Here is a 22,321-nt window from a genome sequence, read left to right on the forward strand (position 1 = left end):
TTATTTAAATATTATCCTTTTTGAATTTTATTAAAACATATTAAATATTAATAAAAATTAAGATAAGTTAATAGAATTTTAGGATATTAAAATGAGTAATTTGATAATAGCATAATCATCAAAATCATTAGATTTTTTTAAAAAAGAGCTAGAATAAAACTCAAAGAGATCATCAATTTCTGTTTAATTTTAGTATATAAAACTATAAGCTTTAGAATATTTAGATTTATTAGTGGATCATCTATAATAGTATAGACATTATTTTTAAATTTTTATCAAAATCTCTAAAAATGTAGTGATAGGTGATGAAGGATATAAAAAATTAGCATAAAGTTTGAAAATATTAGTAAATGCTTCAATATTACATTTACAGATAGATGAATCTTGTCATGTTGAATATTCAGAAATGTTACACTTGACAGAAGCAATTGCAAATTTAAAAAAATTATCTGATCTAAGCATTATGATAGAAGGATATAATTATATTCAAAATGAAGGATTGTAATATTTGGGAGCTATTTTTGAAGAACTTCCTAATCTTAGTAAGCTTTAGATTTTAATAGGGCAATAAAATAGATACGATGAGAAAGGATTTATATTTTTTTGCGAGAAATTAAAATCTATCAAACAATTGGAAAAATTTTAATTAGATATTGATGGGAAAAAAATTAAAGAAAATGGATTAATAGTTTTTGCAAAAGCATTAGAACACTTTTAAAACTTAAAAGTATTACATTTAAATATGTTATTAGGACAGTTATAAATCGATGGAGCTATAAAATTAGCAACAGCTTTGGGATCTTTAATTAATTTAAAAGAATTAAACTTTTTTATCTCTTATTAAAGCAGTTTTAGTTCATAAGTTTAAATAGAGTTCAGCAAAAATTTGAAAAATCTTAAGAAACTTGAAAGTTTATAGATAGAAGGTTTGTACTATCTTAATGATGAATAAGCGATAATTAGCTTTGCTGATGTATTTAACTAAATGTCTTAACTTAAATAATTAAATTTGAAAATAAATTCTTAGAAAATCCATGGTAAATATGCAGCTTCATGTTTAGGTAATAGCCTTAAAAATTTAGTAAATTTATTTGACTTTAAATTAACAGTTGATAGTAATTGTAATATTGGAACAATTGGTTTGTCTGCTTTAGCTTAAGGTATAAAAAATATGAAGCGTTTGATAAAATTGCAGATTTTTATAAACGAAAATAATTAAGTAGGGCATGAAGGGGCTGCAAGTCTAGGTTAAGCTTTAGGAGAACTTTAATAATTATAATACCTTGATTTAACTTTATGCAAATACAATTAAATAGATTAAAAAGGAGCTTAAGCTATTGCAGAGGGCGTATAGCAATTAACGAACCTAATTTCATTAGTAATAGATATTAATAATTAAAGTTTTATTTAGTAAATTGGAATACTTTCTTTAGGATAATCTTTACAATCGTTGAATAAATTATAATTTTTAAAATTTAGTTTAGTTGAAAGCCTATCAAATTATGGAGTTCAAGGCTTGACTTTAGGTTTCTAGAGTTTAAGTAAGTTAAAGCAGCTTTATTTGTATTTTTTTTAAATTGTGAATATTTCTTAAGAAAATCAAAAGAAGTTTTTTGAAAGTTTTAAATACTTAACTAATCTTGAAAATTTCAACTTTCGTTGTGGTTTATAAAGTAATGAAAATGATAAAATAAATGTATCAGATTTATCTAAAGCCTTAGCTTAATTAAAAAATTTAACTGCTTTGAGTCTTAAAATAAATTTTTAGAATAATTAAAATTATAATGAGTTCGGTAGAGCTCTTAGTTCTCTTACAAAATTAACAAATTTGAATTTAGATGTAAATGTATATGAGCAGGGACCAAAATATTTTGAAGCAGTTACTGAAGGAATTTAAAATCTTATTTAAATTTAAGATTTAAATCTTAATTTTCATGGATAATAAATGAATGAGGATTTTTCAAAAAAATGTGAAGAAATGTTTAAAAATTTAGTTAATTTAAAGAGGTTATATTTTTACATTTAAATTTCATTAGATGAAAAATATACCATTAAGGAAATAGGAAATATCTTTTAATATTTAAAAAAATTGGAGAGACTTACTTTAAATATGAGTTTGAAATACACAAATAAAAAATTAGATGCCTCAGAAATTATTTTTTTTGGAAATGGTTTAAGTCATTTAGTAAATTTATAGGACCTCTCATTGATTTTTATGCTACCATATATTAATAATCTAAATTTTGATAATATAGTTTAAGGGATCAAATAGCTTAAAAAACTTGAAAAAATATTTGGTATTATCAATATCGATAATGAATATTCTGTAAGTATTTTAGATTTTGTGGAGTATTGTGAAAACATTTAAAGTTTTAATTTATAAATTGAACCTTCTTTTAAATTAAATGATGAGAATAATAATATTTTTTTGGAAGAATTGGATTAGGCAGAAAATTAAGTAGGAAAGCAATTATCTGAATATAATAGAGAGGATTAATACCTAAGTTTATCATAAATAAGTGCTTGTATGTAATTAATTAATAATAATTAAAAAGAAAAAATAGATGATTTTTTGAGAAATATTTAGAAATTTAAAAATGTTTATAAACTTAATTTGATGATTAAATCTAACAGCTTATTTAGCTATAATTAATCTAAACTAATAAGCTATTCATTAACTAATCTTTAAAAATTAAATAAATTAACTTTAATTTTCTAAAAGAATAATGGATTTGGAACTCAATCTGCTAAATGTTTAGGAAACTCATTAAAAAGTTTAATTCATTTGGAATACTTAGACTTGTAAATAGGCAATTTTAACTAAATTAACGAAGAAGGAGCTCATGGTTTGGCATAAGGTATAAAATCGCTTTTTAATTTGACTTATTTTGTATTATCTCTTGACGAATGCAATATTTAAAGATAAGGAGCCATAGAAATCGGTAATTGCTTGCAACATTTAGTTAATTTAAATATTCTTCATCTTGAAATTGGATAGGATTCAATAGAAAGTGAAGGGGCTGTTTCTATTGGAAGAGCATTCTAACATCTTTCAAATTTAAAATAATTAAAAATTAAGATAGGAAACGAAAACAAAATAAAATAAGAAGGAGCTTGCGCTTTAGGTGAAGGAATACAAAACTTGAACTTGGATATGCTAGATTTATCGTTTGATGACTTTAATTTTGCACATTCAATTGGGGTTTCCAGTGCGTGCAAAGCAATAAGTATGATGCAAGATTTATAATAGCTGAATTTGAATATTGGTAATAATAACTAGATAAAATCTTACAGCATTCAAGAAATATCATAGGCCATTAAATGCTTAAAAAACTTAGAATAATTTTAAATAAAGATTAATTTAAGCGAGATCACTGAGAATTTTCCTTTTGAATCTGTAGATCTAATTAGACTTTTAAATTCTTAAAGCATAAATTTTATCTTCAGTAAAGAGAAAAATTAAATTAAAAATGAAATTATACCTAATCCAAATAAAAATATTGATTGTAGAAGTAAAATTATTATTTTGACTGACATTAATTTAGATGAAAAAGAAATGTTTTAGAATATATTTTTACCTATTTAGTCTATCAACTTAATACCTTAAATTAAAGAAATTGAAATAAAATTACCATCATATTTTAATATTACTCAGAATGGAAGCTCAAAATTATCAGATTAAATATATAATTTGTAATTTATTGAGGATTTAAAAATTAACTTTGAATATCAATCAATAGGATCTGGAGTTATTAATATTGCAAGCAGTATTTCTAAATTATCAAATTTAAAGTATTTGTCTTTAATTTTAGGTTAAAATAATATAACAAGTTTTTAAATCTAAGAAATCGGAAATTATTTAAGCTAACTAAATAATCTAGAGACATTTTAACTTTTGATAGCAAAATAAAATAATTTGGTTTTTGGTGATTTACTAGCTTTTATAAACAAATTTTATGTTTTATAGAAGCTAAAGTTAGTAAAAATTTAGCAAGGTATTAGCGAATATAAAGAAACCAGAAAAAACTTGCTCAGATAACTAGCTAGAAAGATTAAAAGATTAGTTCTATTTTAGGTGATAAATGGTAAATATATTTAATATTGATTTGAAGCAAATATTTTGGCCCTTACTTGAATCGATAGTTCTAATTTTTATCATATTTTAAAGATTTGTTTAAATCTTTAAACTTTGAGTTTGCTTTATAAAACCAAATTAGTTTTATGATTAAATTTTTTATTTTAAATAAGTATCTATTGAAAATAAGAAAATAAATCTGTTTATCAAAAAGTATAAAATATTTTATGTGCAGTTTATTAATAATTTAAGCATCTTAATAAAAAATTATTATTTCATAATTAAAAATCTATTCCTAATTAGCTCATATTTTTTAAAATTAGCAAATTACTTTTTTGCAAAATCTTTATTTAAAAAAATTTTTAATTTTATTTATAATTTATCTAAGTAAATAAAATATATGTGCATAGTAAAGAAAATAAAGCCTACTCAATTTCTTTAACTTTCTTATTCTAAAATAATTTAAATATTCATTACCCTAGAACCCGGATTCGCAGAACTTCCAAATTCAGATTTTTCCAAAATCCAAGAGTGAAATGGAGTTTTTTTTAATTTCAGAAGAATAGTGAGCTTTATGGAAAGTATTTTTTTTAATTTTAAGAATGTTTTTAACGTTAGTTATTTATCTTGAATTTATAATTAATTAATTTTCAATTAAACAATCAAGTCATTACTTTTAAAAATAATTTTAAATATTATTATCTTAGGAAACATTTTCAAATATCGATTCTTCTTTTTGATTCCAAAAATAAATTTTATTTGAATTCTAATTCATTTTTGAAGTTTAATCTTAATCTGAGCTCATGTTCTAATTGCTTAATTTTACAGAATTGAGTTAATTTTTTTGGGTATTTTTATCTAAAAGATGTTTTTTTTAAAAACCTTTTTTATACCGTTAAATCATTTTAATTGTCATATTCTTCATCACTATGTATTTCTTCTTAAAATGCTTATTTCTCACTACCTCCAAATAAGTTAAATTACTTTTCATTCAAAAATTATTTTTTGCTTCTATCTTTATTTTTGTAAATACTTTATTTGTTGAAGGATCCTTGTGTTTTTTAGCTTATTTTATTAGCATTAAGAAATAATTTTTTAAGGATTAATTAAACATACTCGAATAGTTTTTTACTTAAAAGTATATCTTTCTTATTTATTTTTGGATGATTTAATATATTAAATCATTTAATAAGGCAATTTATTTTAAAGCAAGATCATACTTTAGCTTACATAGTCAATCCCATGCTAATTAATAATAATCTAGCCTATTCATACATAATAAATTATAGAATTTGTTAATCCTAAGTTAAATTGAAAAAAATAAATTTAATGATTTATTTAAATAATTAATATTCTAAATAACTTTTATTTTTGTATTTAAAAATCAATAAATAAATTTCTTCAATTGTTTAATAAAATACTTATAGTTTGAATATATTCATTTAATATTATATTTTTTATATTAAAAATTAAAAACTTAGACAAATTCTTTGAAAAAAATTAAAATAGAATAAATCAATTTAAACAAATTAATTAAAATGAATAAAATTATTTAATTACTATTTTAGATTTTTTGAAATTTCATTTATCAGAATATAGAAAAATAAAAACACATAAACGATATTTGCATTAAAATGAGTAAAATGAATTATGAAAAGAAAAAACACAAAGTAGAAGTAATTTTAAATATTTCTAAGAAACTAAAAATAATTATGAAATAACTAAATTATCATTTTTACTTTAATAAAAAAGTTGTATCTTCATAAAAAATTATATTTTTTTGATTTCTTTCTTTAATTTTTGTTATATTTTTCATTTTATTAAACTCCATACATAAATTGATTCTTTAACAATGCCTAACATGTTTAACCTCTTAAGTAATTTTAGCAGTTATTCTTCTTCTATACTAGATTTATTGTAGCTGTTTCTTTTAATTAAAACATATGTAAAATTTAAGAGTTTGTATATTTTTCTTTAAGAATTTGTTACTTCAAAAAGGAAAACAGTAGCAAAATTGCTTTAATGTTTTAGATTGTTAAAATCACGATTGCATCCTCTCTAAAAAATGATTCTCTTATCTAAAGTTCTTTTTTGAGTATATCTATGATGCTTGACATAATTTAAAACACTCTTATTGACTTTCATTTGATCTTGTTTATACATTTCGATCCTCTACTAATTAAACATGCGATTTTAATGCTGCAATTAACTATTTTTAGTTAGAGTATTTTTTGCTATTGTAATTAACTATCTAATGTTATTAAAGAAAAATAAATAAATTTTAAAACTAGTTTTACTATATCTTTCTATTTATATATCTATTGTTATCCTAAATCGAATTATTATTATGGAGTAGGAAATATATATTTAGTAAAATAATAAATAATATTAGAAGAAAATTTAAAAAAAGGTATACAAATAGGTTTCGAACCTTAATAAACAAAAAAATATTTAATCAAATATTTAATTTATTTTTTGATGAAGAAATATTAATTTTTTTATCAAACATTTAATTTTTAAAATTAAAAATTTTTTTCATACATTTAAATTATTTAAAAAGTGTATTTTTTATTTAAAAACTTAACTTTAATAATATTAGCATTGGGTTTTTAAATACAAATAAAATTTTATGAATTAAAAATATAAATAAATGCTATTGGAAATTTTATAATTTTAAAAACTTTTTGAAATCAAAACAAAATGATAAATGACTATTGGTGTCTTTATGCCAAACACAAATGAGGTTAGTAGATTTAAATTTATTATATTTTTCATGAGAGAAATTAATTTAAAGGTGACCTATTTATTAATGAAAATTTAAATGATATATTATTTAATAACAAAATTTAATAGATAAAAAATTATATTTAAAAGACAAACATTAAAATTCTAAAGATTATTTTTGCTTAAAAAATTAAGAAAGAAGAAAAAAATATTAAATAGATTTAAATTCAATAGATCTTTCACTTACTTACCTAATTTAATTAAATAAACAACTGAATAAAGGTAATATATTCAAATAAATAGATTCAAATTTCTATGAGTTTTAATCATTTATTGATTTTAATTTTAATAAATTTACTACATGTTAATGCTCAGTGCTTAAGAGGACAAATCTTCAATATAGTTAGTTAATTATGCTTACCGTGTTCCAGCAATTGCTTAGATTGCTTTAATGTTAATTATAATTAATGTACATCGTGCCCTCAAAATTATTTAAAAAGCTTATCTAATACTTCTACTTGTATTTAAAGCTGCTAGTAAGGTGAGATTTAGATTTCAAATTAATCTTGCGCAAAAAGCTAAGTCTAAGGATGCATCGAATATGATTCTAACTAAACTTGTCTTAAGTGTAACTCAAATTTAACTATAGATTTAAGCTAAAAATGCAATATTAAACCAAATATTTGTCCTTCAAAATACGATTTTATTTAATAACCATATTCATAAGATTAATGTGTAAAAAGTTGCGAAAAATCGTATTATTAGAACCAGAGCTCTTAAATATGTGAAAAAGTTATATAGTGCATTTAATTTGACTAAAGTCCATCATAATTCAAATATATAGTTAAGGAAATAGGCAACTTTTCTGTAGACTAATATCTGATTAGAGCTGATTAATGCTATTTTGCAGTTGCTAATTAAAATTTTGAGATAATTTATGAGCGAATTCTTTACTAATTTTAAAGTAAAGACTAATAATACTTTGATGACAGTGAAAATTTTTTATAATTAAGTTTTATCATAGGTAAATACGGAGGCTGTATTGCCAATTATACTTTAACAGTGATTGATTTAACTATAAACTTAATAGTATCTGAAATTAATAATTTGTAAAATAGTTACTCAGTTTTATATACAGATACTTTAAATCAAATGGTTTTCTTTAAAACAAGTACGAGCGAAGTTGCTTGGTATGATGCGATTCAGAATTAATTCAGAACTTATGAATTTAGCAGCGGGTTTATTGAAGGAATGTTTGTAATAAAGCTATATAATAATATAAGTTATTATTTTTAGACTAGTTTTTACACCTACAATGTAAATATTGAAATTCCATATCTATTCTCCAATAATTATTTCTTTAGTAGGAAGTATATATGCATTTAGAAGAGCAATATATAATAAAAAAAAATTTAAAAGAAATAAAAAAGGTTTTCAAACCTGATAAAAGAAAAAATGTTTAATCAAACATTTAATTTATTTTTGATGAATAAATCTAATTTTTTTACATATAAAATCAATCAAAAATATTTTTTTAACTCTCAAAATTAAATGTTTTAATACAAATTTAGGTTTCTTCATCAAATAATTATATATTTGATCAAACATTCTTCACTTTTTTTATTTTTATTCAATCTCTAAGCCTATTTGGATATATTTTTTTACTATTTTATATTCTGTTTAATTTATAAAATAATATTTATTATTCTACTAAATATATATTTCCCACTTGAGAAATAATTATTCGAGAATAGTAATAATAGATTTTAAATTATTTTAACATTTTATTGTAAAATTTAGATAGGAGTTCTTTAAGAAGATAGTAGATAGTTGAAATTTTTAGCAGACCCTTTAATATTATCTAACTTATATCTTATTTAATTATATTAATAAGATTAATATATTATAGGCATTCTAATTGATTATAGTCTAGAAGTTAATTCCGTATCTAAACTTATTTTTACTAATTATACTGAATTTAATGAAGAAAAATTAAACACAACTCCATTTTACTAGTTTATTATAAAATACAGTCAACTTATGAATTCAATAATACAATATGATTCAACCAATTAGAATATCTAAATTCTTGTTTTGGATTCTTCATTAGATGGAGTTAAATATTCATTTAATATTACTAATTAGAACTTAAATTCATTTAATATTTATGAAAATTAATTGACAAATTCGACATTTTTATTCTTAATAACTGAAAAAATATAATTTTTAAATCTAACAGATTATTTATGGAAATAGCAAAGAGAATAAACTAATTAGACTGATTCATTTATTTAAACAATAAATTTTCAATTTAATAAATACTTTTTTAAATTATAAAATGTTATTTTTAAGAAAAATAATATAATAGAGATATTTTTATCATAAATAATATAGTTATCGAGTTTTAACTATAAGCTAATCAGAATATAATATAATTTAAAGGATTAAACGTAAATAATAAAGTAATTAAATCCCTATGAAAGTCAAAAATTTTATCACATAGATATAAATTTGTCATACATAATATAACATTAAAATATATTTAGCACTTAAAAGTTAATAGATATAAATTCTTTTTATATTTATGAAATTAATTAATTGTTTTCATAATAAGCTATAGGGGTATAAAAAATAAGATATAACCTCTAAAGTTTATAAAAAAATACAAAAACAAATACAGCATTTTTTTAATTGGAAATGTAAGATAATTCTGCATTATTTGATGAGATTTAGGTTATCAGCAATCATTACTTTTTACTGAGGAAAATAGAAAATGAAAATATAACAGAGTATATTATTGACATATCTTCACAAAAATAAATTATATAATATTCTTATCAAATAGACTATTAATAAACTTAATTTTACTACATTGAAAAAAGAAATTTATTAGTTCTTTAATATATACCACAGATTTTTAGCTTAGAAACAGGCTAAATATACATATAGAACCTAGAATAATATTTCTTTTCATTAGATAATTTTATTATTATAAATGATGATAAGATTGCTTATATTTCCTAAAATGAGTCATTTGAATCAATAATCTATCTAATAGATTTATAATTGAAATAGGTAGATGAAATATGTAGCTTCGGTGAGCAATATTACCTGTCATTTTATCTGGCTGATAACTGTTGTACTCCTATTATGGCTTTTAATGACATAATATATTTATTTTTTTCAGAAAATAATTTGTAACCTTTTTCTATAAGCTAAAAATAATTAGTTTATTAAATGACATCTCTTGAAATTACAGTTTCATAAGTTCCTTCAACAAATTATCAAAAATCAGGAGAAATATTTATTTTTGGAGATTAATTAATTTACATATATAGCTTTAACCTTTCACAATTCAAAATTCTTAATTTAGGAGTATTTTATCCTGAATCTGCTTAAGGCTATTTACCAATAATAAAAAATGATAGGTATGTATTTTATTATGATCAAATATATTTTTATAAGTTTGATATGGAATTAAAATAATTTTAATAAATGCATGCAAAAACTGATATTGATTTATATAAAAACTTATAAGTGAATGTCTTTGCCTTAGATAAATTTTCATAATATATTAAAAAATCAGAAAGTATTATTGATACTGAAAATATGATCATTGTTAAAAGTTAACTAGATAGTATGAGCTATGTAGGGAATGTAATTCTAGATGATAATTCTTAAATTGATTGTTTTTACTCTTAAAATGGCGTTTTTTGGTTTTAAAATTTGTTAAACTAACCATTTAATGTATTTAATCTTAATTAAAATTTAACAATTTAAGATATGTAATTATAAAACAATAAAATAGCCCTATATGATAATGTCTAAAACCAGTTAATAATTTATAATATCTTATAAACTATTTCAGAAGTAATAAAAATAAAATTAGATGTACAGTTTAATCTTAAAGTAACCATTGTTAATTGGGATTAAGTTTCTTTTATATGGGTTTAAAATGAAAAAATTTATCTTTAAAGCTTATAGGCGAACCCATAATTATAACTACTATCAACATTAGAATCAAACATTTCTGAGTACTATTATTGCCCTATTTAAAAAGTGATAGTTGTTAAATCTATCTAATAACTTATCTATATAATATAGGTATTGTTTTTTAATTATTTAATAAAGATTTTTACATTTTATTATTAAAAATAGATAAATAATTTAACTTAGATAAATTTAAAAACATATAATCAAAGAGAGATACTATTTTTTGTAAAGTGTGAAGAAAATGTAATAGTAAAATATTTTCCATATATTTAAATATACAATTTAATAACTGGTAATCTCATAGATGCATTTGATTAAAGTGTAAACTTTTTAAATTATATTATAAAAATTTTATTTATTTATTTATTTATTGAAAATAATAAAAGTATATTGGAATTAATTAGAATGTTTGGAAAATGATTCCTTTGATAAATATGAAATATTAGTTAATTGTAGCTTTTTATTCCAAAGATTTAAACTATTTTAAATTAAATAAGAATGAATAATTTAAATATTTATTTGATTATAGATATAATATCACAAATCTATTTTATGATTTTAATTATAATATCTTGATTGGAATCACTAATTCACTTTCTTAAATTAATATAATAAATATTCCAGGAAATAATTAATTATTTATATACGAAACTGCAAACTAATATGCTAAAGATGCTAATTATTATTACTAAAATAAAACAACTTTAATAATAGCAGATTATACTCCTAATATTTATCTTTGCAATTATTTAACCTAAGAAGTATCTATTATTAATATCAAAACAGATTAAATTTAAGGTATCTTAATGGACGAAAATAAAAATATAGTTTTTCTATATTCATAATATTTTATTTATACATATAAATATCCTACTATTTAGTTTATTGAAACCATTTCCTTATAAAAATATAATGATGCACCTATTTTATAAACATATTTAAACACTTAACTATCATTATTAGTTGTTTAAACAAATACTCATATAATTTCTTTTGATCTAACTGAAATTCTTTATGCAAGTGAAACTAATCTACTTCAATACCAGAAAATTTAAAACTTATTTATGGGGAAACAATTATCAGTTAGCTATAGTATTGTTAATTTATCTATTAATTTATTTTAAAATGCTTAGATAGTTGATACGTTATTCTTTGAAACTTCTTCAATTAGCATATATCCTTACTTTTAATAATTAATATTAATAAATGATAGCATATTTTTATTTTTTTAGTTTAAAAATTTAACTATAGTTAAAGTTGATTTTGAAGAGATTAAACTAGAAATATGTATGCAAATAAACATATTTAGTTTACCTGATAATTACTTCTATGATCAAGTGAGAAATCAAATATTTATGTTGTACTAATAAAATTTATAGCTAAGCTAATTAAACTTAAACAATACGAATCCTATAGAAACTTTTTTATTCAATTTTAATGAAGGAGATACTACTCAATCTTTTATTTTAAGCGATTTTATTATTCTTCCCTCTACTAACACAATATAAATATATAATTATATTTAAAACTAAAATTACTAATGGCTTTTTCCAAGTGATTCTCTAATTAAGTTTGTTTTTAAACTATAATTTAAAGATTATGATAATTACTCTACGAATTGGTGGAATGTTCCATTTGACTATGAAGAAAGATATAATAACAATGATAGCTAAGAATAAGATTAAAAGCTTATATGCATAGTAACTTAAGGATTAAACGACTTAAATGTCTAAATAATAAATGTCGGAACCAAATAGATAATAAATTCTTATTATGTTTATTATTCTTAAATAACTAATATTGTAGGTGATCCTTTTAGAAAACTCATATATATGGTTAATAACTAAGGGAATACATTAGTGTTTTCATATACATTAAATTTGATAACAAATATTTAAAATGCTTGTTTAAAATAAGCAATTATTTCTTATGATTCTGATTTTGTATACTCCATATGTCCTAATGACATTATAATTTATAATGGGCTAAGTTTCTAGTAGTAATTCCCATAAATTAATCATGGAATTTAAGAAGTTTAAAATTTTATTAACACCAGGTATAATAACTACTTTATAATAATTTAAAAATTTAAATTTTCTGTTATTTAAATGGATGCTTTAACTGATTATAAATTAATATATGAAACTAATCAAAGTTATTAGAAGCTACTGAATATGTAAATTGTTTAAAATTCAAGTTTATAGAATTATTTAGATCTGTTACTCTGTTCGTATGAAAGTACACATCGCTTAACAATACCTTTATAATAGAACTAAACATGCTATATAGGTATTTAATAATAAAATAGACCCCTTGAAAACATTTACACAAATATGACACTAATATAAAGTTTGACAAATTTATAAAATTCAAATTCTAATTAGAAGCTCACTCTTATCGAAATAGAATATCAAGATGGATAATATTTGTAAACTGTAAATTTTAATTAAATTAATAAAGGGAATTTAGATTAAAATTATGAAATGAGTTTAGTTAGCTATTCTAATTCTTAATTTATTAATGTTTACTGGACTAACGATACTAACTATTCATCACTTATATAAAATTTTTATTTAAAAAACATGAATTTAATGATACTTAACAATTTATTCTTAAATAAAAATTATTAAATGAAAAGCTTTTAAATGTTTAATATGACAGTAGAAATATAAGAATCACTTATTTTATCAAATTTTGACAAGGTTTATTTGCAAAATCTTACATTAAAAAATGGTTTTTAGAGTTAAAATCTAATAATAATATAGAATAGTGAGCTAGTAGTTATTGAAGATATTTATATATTTGGAGATTAAACTTTAGATTGCATATTTAGTATAAACAACAACACTAATGTTATTGTTAAATAAGTCTATGTTAATAATGCTAATAATTATTAAATTTTTAAAATGTAAAATAATAAATAAATAGTTATTTCTAATTTGACTATTTTTTAATCAAATGAAATAATAGCATTTTAAATAATTCTAACAAATACTTTAAGCATTAGTAATATTCTAATTGATTCAGTTAATATTTCTTAGATATTTGATATATAAGGGTCACAAATTTCTCAAATTGAAAATATTAGTTTATCAAATTCAGAGCAGATGAAATTAATTTAAGTTTAATCTCTAGAATTAGATACTTAATAATACTTATCCAAAAATTATTAATTAAAAAATATAAACATAACTAATTCAATAGACATTTAATTTATCTCTCAAGTAAATAGCACAGAAATTTACGACATAAATATAAACTAATTATAAATGTCTTTAAATTGCTTTTATATTGTTTCATAAAAATTAGTTATTACTAATTTTACAATATAAAATTCAAAATTTACTTAATAATAAAATGAAAGTCCATTAGATAGTTAAGTGTCTTTAATAATAATTCTTAAATGTAATAATAACAATATTTAAAATTTAAATTCTATAAATAACTAAATGTAAATAGTATTTATTGATCAACAAGATTATATTGGAGATACTTTGATAAAGTCTTGCTTATTTTTTGATTCTAAAATATAAAATTAACTAATTGAATTAAAAAATATAGATAATCTTTTGCTTGATGGGATTAAAGTAAAAGATATTTATCTATATAGTAATATCTAATCTTCAATAATATTATTAAATTAATGCAACAAAGTTTTAGTTACTAATAGCATTTTTAAAAATAATACCAATAGTTAAGGGTTTGGTGGATCTATTTATGCAATAGATAATACTATTATTTAAATAAATAATACTAGATTTTATTAAAATAAATGTTTAAAATAAAAAGGAGGTGCTATCAGTATTTAGAATAAAATCACACCAGGAAATTTAGTTATTTTTTAAAGTGAATTTATTAATAATGAAGCCTATTACTCAACAGGAGGTGCAATAAACCTTTATAATTCTAATATGGTACTGTAAAATTCAACCCTTTCATCGAATAAAGCTTAAATAGGTGGTGCAATATATTATGAATAAATAATACCAGATTTTATTTTAGAATTTTAAAAAGGAAAAAATTTGAACAATATTATATCTTAAAACTATGCAAAGATATATGGAAAAAATTTTGGTTCAACTCTAAGAAGTATAAAAATAAATATAAATGATATTAAAGTATCCTAAGAACATGCTATAATATAAACCTAAAATCGAATGATAAATATTAAATAATTTAAAAGTGGTGATAAAATATATTTCAAAAATATATAAATGCTAGATGAAGAGAATAATCCAATAGTAATTTCAATTAATAATCAAAGCTAGTATATTTAATATAGCTATGATGTATAAACCATAATTGATTCAATATAAGTTTCTTTTTAATGGGATAAAACTAATTAATAGATATAGTTAGTAGGAGAACTATAATCAAAATAATTTGGAGATAGTGGATTTGAGCTAAATGGTTAAATTATGTTCAAACCAGAAAATAGTATGACACTAGAAATTGTTTCAAATAATTTTCCTTAGCTTATGGATTCAAATGGGAATAATTATTTACAATAAGGATAACTTAAATAAAATATCAAAATTTATTTTGATAAATGTTCTTAAGGATAAATTACTAAATTATAAAGTAATTCAACAATCTGTGAAGATTGTCCTGAAGGAAAGTACTCTTTAAATATACATGATACAGTATGTTCGTAATGTCCTGACTCAGCTATTAAATGTTATAAATCAACAATACTTTTAAAAAATGGATATTGGAGGGAAAATATATAAACAGATTAAATATTATATTGCAGTTTTAATCCTAGCTCTTGTCTGCCTGAGTCTAAAAACTCTAAAGTAAATTTAATAATTTCTATAAGATTTATTCCTAAATAATGATATAAATTTATTAAAATTTTTTTTGAATAGCCAATTTGAGTTGTTTCATTTATAAATAAATAACTGCAGCAAGTATTAATTTTAAAAGTTTTAAATTATAAATTACTACTAAAAATTAAACAATGCTTTTTAATTAAACCAAAAAATAAAATTTTTAAAGGATTATTGTTTAGAAGGTCATAGAGGCCCACTTTGCTATTCTTGTGATACTTATGGAGAATTATGGGGAAAACAATATTCAGAAATCTTTAGTTCTGGGAAATGCTATGAATGTGAAGACAGTTTAGCTCTTGTTATTATAGAAAATATATTGATATATTTTTTTATCTTTTTCTATATTTTTGCAATTTTATAAAATAACATTAGAAAGCTATAGGCTAAATTAGCTGGTTACTTTATCAATAAAGCAAATATATTATTTTTAGGATCAACACGTAATTTATTCATCAATATTTAATATTAATTTATTATTTTATATTTATTAGTAAGACAGTCTGATAAACCTTAAATACTATCCAAAATTCTAACAGATCATTTATAAATTTTATCTTTGATTAGTTGTTTGTCTTTTAGTCTCCCTAGTTATTTTAAAATTCCAATTTAGCTATCTGGAAATTCTTTAAGTGTATCAAGTAAATCTATTGACTGCTTATTGTCAAAATACCCTAATCTTTAACCTTTATGGTTTTATTAATTTTTGTGGTCTCTAAATTTACCTTTTTCATAGTTTTTTATCTTCCTAATATATGGATTTTTCTAAAAATATATCAAAAAAAATAAAATTATACTTAATTATCTAAACACAGCTTGCATCTTTATTTATCTCTACTTTTTCCCTATGGTTATTATACTTGTAAGTAGATCTTTGAATTGCATACAGATAGGTGATAAAAGCTACTTAGATTTAGATATAAATATAAGATGTTTCGATCCTAAATATCACAAACCTTTTATATTTTACTTTAGTCTACCATTATTAGTTCTTTGGGTGATAATAATTCCTCTGTTTCTTTTTATTAAAATAAAATAAGGAAAGTTAAAAAAATGGTCAATATTTATTGAAATAAAATATTCATTTATATTTGCAGGATACAAAGAAAAATTATATTATTGGGAGTTTGGTAAATTAGTATATAAATCATTGCTTATTATAATTTCAATATTGATGCAATAGAACGAAGTACTTAAGGTAAGTTCTTAATTATAAATTAAAAATTTTATTTTTTTGCAAAATTTTCTTAAATACATTATAACTCAATATTCTTTTAATGCTAATTTTTATTTTTTAAAAAAGATATGCTTGATGAATGTTGCTCTTTTATTTAAAATATTTGTAATATTCAAATTCAAACCATATATTAGCAAAAACTTTAATAGTATCTTGTAGAAATCTGCTATAATATGTGCTTTATCATTAAATTTAACTTCAGTAATTTAAAATGTATCAAATCCATACTAATAAGCCATATTATGTATATTTCTAATTTCTCTTAATTTGAAATACATTCTATAATTAGCTTTTGGTATAAGCTCAAGAACTATCTCAAGTGATTAATTAAAAAGGAACAAAATAGAAAATTGTTTAATTTATTTTAAGTAGAAATATCCATCTTTGTTTGAAAATATTCAAATAGAAAATAAAAATAAAATTAAATCGTTAATAAAATTAAAAATTGTTAAAAGTAAAGTCAAAATGTTAGTTGAATATTTTAAAAATCATAATTTTTATGGCATAGAATCAGTACAATAACATTTTAATTTACGAACTTAAATTGCATCTTCTAAATCAACATAAAAGATAGTAACAAATAGATTTATTTTAAATAGTAAATAAGAAAGTCCTACCTTGTATAGGAAGTAAAATTCTTTTAAAAACATGAGAGATAAATGGGATTACTATACAAGAAGAACTAAAGATAGCCCTTTAAGTATACTTATTTATTTTTTAATTGTTATATTTTACATTATATATATTTTTTTAAAAGATACTAATCGGTTTATTAATGAAGATAAAACATAAGACTATATTAAAGAAACATCAATAATGGAAATAGGAAATTTATAAACTAATAGTGATGATCAAGGAAAACAACTAATTTCTAATATTGAATTGAATAAAAAATATTAAGAAATGCTTACTTTAGATAGTTGAAAAAACATATTTTAATAAATTTAAATAAATATAAATTTATTTATCTATAAAAATACTACAATATAAATATTTAGAAAACTAATTATAATATTTTAAATAATATACATTACCTTATATTAATAAGACTAGAAAGAAGAACTGAACATTTAGTTTTCATAAAAATAGTTATTTATTAACATATAATTAGTAAATAATTAGTGAGTTTAGGATTTTAACTAATTTAAATTTATGTGAAAAAAAAGTGAATAAAACAGTTTATGTTTTTATGTTTGTGAAAGAAATAATAAATATTTTAAACCAAGAACGTTTATATTTATTTTTTTTTTTGATTTCTTTTAATTTTGTTTTAAAATTCTTATGAAAATTAATCAAAATACAGACAGAAAATTTTTTTCAAATTTTAGAGAGTAAAAAAATTCTTTTTATTGTAAATAAATTTTTTTTAATTCTCAAAAGTCTACCGTAATTAAATGAAACCTTAATAATTGAGTATCAATAATAGTGTGTGTATATATAATTAATTGAAAATTAAAATATTTTTAAAATTATTATTTATATTCTTTTATTATAATACATGATTACAATAGATTTCTATATGTTAAAAGTATATTTAAAGTATAATTATGCCATTCAAAATCTGGTTATGTATATATCAAAGTTTTAAGATCTTTTTAAATACATTAAGAAGGTTAAGGTTTATTAATTTTCAATAAATCCATTAATTAATAAATAAAAACATTTGTACTATATTAATTATAAATTTTTTATATATTAATCTGGATAGTATTTTATTAAAATTTAAATATTATACAATTATTTAATGTTTTTAAAAGAAGAATTTAAATTAATAAAATATATTTAAAAATTTTAAGTTCAAAAGATTTTTTCATTAATTTTAATCAATTATCAAAAATATTTATATTACTATTTTTCATTAATAATTTTAAAAATATTTATATAAAAAGTATAAGATATATCTTAATTTGTTAAGGTTTTTTTAACTATCTTGTAAAAGGTAAGAGATAAATTAATCTGATAGTCTTAAATTTATTTAAAATTAGATTTCTTTTGATTTTAGGCGATTTCTAATTTCTACTTATTTCCTAATATTACATTTTTAAAAATAGGACACCATTAAATCTTTTAAAAATCTATTTTATTTATTATAAAACAAGTAATTGTATTTTATAGAATTGTAGTGAAGATAAATAAATGATATTAGGTTGTTAAAGATTATATTGTCTTTTTTTTATATTCCATTATAATTTTTTCTAAAAGAATATAATAAAGTAAAATATTCTTTTATTGATAAATTTTTATAAAGCAAATTTAAATTTTTCAATCACATTCAAATCTTTTAATTATAAAACCTATTTAATTCGAATGACTAATTTAAATTTTTTTGAATTGAGGTGTGTAATAGATTATTTGATTTTTTTATATTCCATTATTATTTATTCTAAAAGAATGTAATAATGTATAATTTTCATATTTTGAAAAAATAATATTTTTGTCTCCATTAATTTTTATTGTAATCATTTAAAAAATGAAAATTATTTTATATTTAAATAACAGAAAGTCTTTTTGAAAGTTGTTAACTGCTTTAATAAACAAATGATATCTTTCTTTTATAATTTTTACATCCTTTTTATATGTATACTCTATAAAGCCTATTAAAACTGAATACATTCCATAAAAAGTATTTATTATTTTTACAGAATAAAATATTTCAATATCAATAAAGAGCCTAAGTATAAATTTATCAATATTTCAATTGACCCAATATTTATAATTTGAAAATAAACTTATAAATTTGCCATTTAAGTTGAAAAAATAGATATCTTACTAAAGATAAGATTGAAAGTAGAAGCTAAGATCTGAGAGTACATTTAAAAAAATTTTTAATAAAATATCAGAAAATTTAAACAGAAAAAATATTTATTAACTAATTCACTTATAGTTTTAGATAGATAACGATTTTTAAAGTAAAGCATTTGATATTTCAAGTAATTTTTTTTTTAACAAAAGAGTCATAATTAGATATTTTAACAATTCTTCTAAACGAATAGAATTATAAAAATATAATTAAAATTGATTTTAAATTCTTTATTATTTTGAGAATTTTTGATAAAAAAGTATATTTTATACACTTTTTTATGTAATGATTCTAATATTATCAAATTATTTTACTTAAAATTAAAATTAATTTTAAATCTTTTTTAGCTAATAAGTAAAAATTGGAATTTAATCTTACTATCTATATTTCTTTATTTTTAATTCAATCTCATATGTTTATTTTTAATTTCTGATGAAAGAAAATTTCTAATTCACATTTCTACTAAATCTAATAAAAGTTCTTTGATTATTTTATATGAATTATTTTCTTTCGATAATTAGTAACGAAATTTATTTTTTTCGACCCCTTATTTACAAAAAGCTGATATTATTTATTGATAATCTTTTAAAAGTCTTTATGATTTAGCTTTTTCTTCTGTAATATATATTTGTAAGTAAGTATGTAAGTAAGCATTAAATTTGTTGAGAATTTCACAAATTGTAATTTAAATTGAGTTTTAAATAAAAATAAGTAAGGTATTTTTTAATTATTTACGCTGCTTTATTTTACTTTAAATTAAGTATATTTAGATAAATGTAAAATGATAATAATAAATAAAAAAGCTTTGAAGTTGCTTTTATCATTCAAATTTTTCTTATTTTTTTTTAGTTTTTCATTTTGTAGATAATAAAAATGTTTAGTAAGTATTTTTTTTTGCTATTTTATGAATTAATAAAATAATATTTTTTGTAAAAAATTCTAAAATTGAAATAGGTATTTATTTAATTTTTTTAAAGCAAATAATTGAAGTTGATTATTTGTTAGATTTTATCATATCAATTTTGAAATATAGAATGCTATATAACACAAATATTAGTTATTAATTCATCATTTATTACAAGTAAGAATTTCATTTTTAATATTGACTTTACTTAAATCTATCAATCAAGCAGTGTTATTAATTTCACCGATAGAAGGAAGTTTATTATTCTTTAAGTAGTATTCGATGGTCTTTCTTAAATGAGCTTGAACTTCAGGGTATTCGTAAGCCAAATCAGAAATGTAAGAAACAGTGGTGTTAACGGGTTGGGGTTTCATAGGAACTGTAGATTCCCAAGTAGACCAAGCCTTAGGATCTTATAAATGATCAACTTCGGGAGAGAAAACGATGATATCATCGGAATTTTTCTTGAAACTTTCAGTTGGTCTTTAAGTAATATCAGTAGAGTCGTAACCGAATTTGAACTTGAAAATTTAATTGTTGACATCTAAAGTGACTTGAGTTTTAATTTATTCAAAGTCAAGGGTCTTGATGTATCCTTAGTTAATGGTGGTATAAATTTTAGCAGCACCTCCCATGACGACGCTGGAAACGAAGTGGGTACCGAAAGAGTTAATAACTTGGTTGTAAATGGTTTATTAGGTATCGCTAGCGGGGTTTCTGGCCATTCTGTTGAGGGCATCCAATGATTACTTGAACATAGGATTTAATGGCATCAAGAAGGCAGGGGCGGTAGTCAAGGTATACATGGCCCAGTAAGATTAAGAAACTGAAACGGCCTTGTTATTTTAGGTAATTTCTTAGTGTAATTAGTCTAATTAGTGGTTAACATTGAGAGAGGGGGTGATCTCGGAGATAGTAAAACCAGCAGAAAAAGTGATTGATTCAGAGTATTTCTTTTAGAAATCAGAGAAAGAGTAAAAGATACCTTCGCATTGAGTTTCCTTTCTGATAGAAAGATCAGTAGCTTAGACAGCCATAGGGACCTTGTAAGTTTTTCCATTCATAGTGTAGTCGTTTTCACCATTTGAAGGGTCAAATTAGAAAATAGGATACTTGCTCTAACCCAATTAATCGTTGAGGATCTTAGTACCATCGTAACCACTCTTGATGTAATCAAGACCAGGTAAAACTTAGGCTTGAGTTAAGAGTAAAATGAATGAGAGGCAGATTAATGTTTTCTAAGAAAGCATTTCACAGATTTTTTTCTAATCTTAATTAATTTATACTTATTTTAAATTTTATATTCTTATCGCGAGATATTTATTCGCTTCTTGATATTCAGATTGTGGAAAATAGTAATGAAGCAAAAAAATAATAAAAGAAACAAATAACAAAGAAAAAATAAACAAAGAAACAAATCTGTTTAAATTAATTTATGAGTGGGGAGTAAAGTTAAAATTGGATTAAATTAAATTCGTGTTATTTATAATTAACAAAAGGGATTACGAAATACCATAAAAGTGTCCACAAACTAATTTTCTTGGAATTAAAGGAGAGTAATCTCAAATTAAGATTTAAAACAACAAATTAGATCGAATAATTTTAGCTAATAAGGAATTCGCAGCTGAAAAACAGAAATCGTAATCAAGAAATCAATTAATTTAATATTTCAAATAAATCTAATTTGGCAAAAGGGAATCACTCATAAATCTCTAAGCTAATTAATTTTGAATATTTATCAACTCTCAACAAAAATTTT

General features: G+C 20.6%; 8 protein-coding genes across 8 annotated transcripts; 5 read left to right on the forward strand and 3 right to left on the reverse strand. All coding sequences in view use genetic code 6, as the record gives it.

Annotated features, from left to right (window-relative positions):
- Window positions 1–125: 125 nt before the first annotated feature.
- TTHERM_01046990 (hypothetical protein) lies at window positions 126–4,360 on the forward strand. Its single transcript, XM_001018013.2, has 2 exons — window positions 126–2,529; window positions 2,723–4,360. Exons 1-2 carry the CDS (start codon window positions 407–409, stop codon window positions 2,880–2,882), a joined length of 2,283 nt encoding a protein of 760 aa, XP_001018013.2. The 5' UTR covers window positions 126–406; the 3' UTR covers window positions 2,883–4,360.
- Window positions 4,361–5,804: 1,444 nt separating this feature from the next.
- TTHERM_01047000 (transmembrane protein, putative) lies at window positions 5,805–6,957 on the reverse strand (the record flags this gene model as incomplete). Its single annotated transcript, XM_001018014.2, has 5 exons — window positions 5,805–6,002; window positions 6,065–6,326; window positions 6,373–6,506; window positions 6,617–6,874; window positions 6,952–6,957. The coding sequence occupies 5 exons, from the start codon at window positions 6,955–6,957 to the stop codon at window positions 5,805–5,807; spliced, it is 858 nt and encodes a 285-aa protein (XP_001018014.2).
- Window positions 6,958–7,160: 203 nt separating this feature from the next.
- Window positions 7,161–7,682, forward strand: TTHERM_01047010 (transmembrane protein, putative; the record flags this gene model as incomplete). The annotated part of the gene is made up of 1 exon (XM_001018015.3): window positions 7,161–7,682. The coding sequence occupies one exon, from the start codon at window positions 7,161–7,163 to the stop codon at window positions 7,680–7,682; it is 522 nt and encodes a 173-aa protein (XP_001018015.3).
- A 1,854-nt stretch (window positions 7,683–9,536) lies between these two features.
- TTHERM_001047018 (transmembrane protein, putative) lies at window positions 9,537–10,064 on the reverse strand (the record flags this gene model as incomplete). The annotated part of the gene is made up of 2 exons (XM_012798113.1): window positions 9,537–10,014; window positions 10,057–10,064. The coding sequence occupies 2 exons, from the start codon at window positions 10,062–10,064 to the stop codon at window positions 9,537–9,539; spliced, it is 486 nt and encodes a 161-aa protein (XP_012653567.1).
- A 1,792-nt stretch (window positions 10,065–11,856) lies between these two features.
- On the forward strand, window positions 11,857–13,450 carry TTHERM_001047019 (hypothetical protein; the record flags this gene model as incomplete). The annotated part of the gene is made up of 2 exons (XM_012798114.1): window positions 11,857–13,279; window positions 13,431–13,450. The coding sequence occupies 2 exons, from the start codon at window positions 11,857–11,859 to the stop codon at window positions 13,448–13,450; spliced, it is 1,443 nt and encodes a 480-aa protein (XP_012653568.1).
- A 791-nt stretch (window positions 13,451–14,241) lies between these two features.
- On the forward strand, window positions 14,242–15,944 carry TTHERM_01047020 (transmembrane protein; the record flags this gene model as incomplete). The annotated part of the gene is made up of 3 exons (XM_001018016.1): window positions 14,242–14,881; window positions 15,155–15,588; window positions 15,804–15,944. 3 exons carry the CDS (start codon window positions 14,242–14,244, stop codon window positions 15,942–15,944), a joined length of 1,215 nt encoding a protein of 404 aa, XP_001018016.1.
- A 524-nt stretch (window positions 15,945–16,468) lies between these two features.
- Window positions 16,469–17,782, forward strand: TTHERM_001047029 (transmembrane protein, putative; the record flags this gene model as incomplete). Its single annotated transcript, XM_012798115.1, has 3 exons — window positions 16,469–16,819; window positions 16,925–17,558; window positions 17,616–17,782. The coding sequence occupies 3 exons, from the start codon at window positions 16,469–16,471 to the stop codon at window positions 17,780–17,782; spliced, it is 1,152 nt and encodes a 383-aa protein (XP_012653569.1).
- A 3,001-nt stretch (window positions 17,783–20,783) lies between these two features.
- Window positions 20,784–21,812, reverse strand: TTHERM_01047030 (MAC/perforin domain protein; the record flags this gene model as incomplete). Its single annotated transcript, XM_001018017.1, has 1 exon — window positions 20,784–21,812. The coding sequence occupies one exon, from the start codon at window positions 21,810–21,812 to the stop codon at window positions 20,784–20,786; it is 1,029 nt and encodes a 342-aa protein (XP_001018017.1).
- Window positions 21,813–22,321: the final 509 nt, after the last annotated feature.

Source organism: Tetrahymena thermophila (assembly GCF_000189635.1).
Source record: "Tetrahymena thermophila SB210 genomic scaffold scf_8254603, whole genome shotgun sequence".
Lineage (NCBI taxonomy): Eukaryota > Ciliophora > Oligohymenophorea > Hymenostomatida > Tetrahymenidae > Tetrahymena > Tetrahymena thermophila.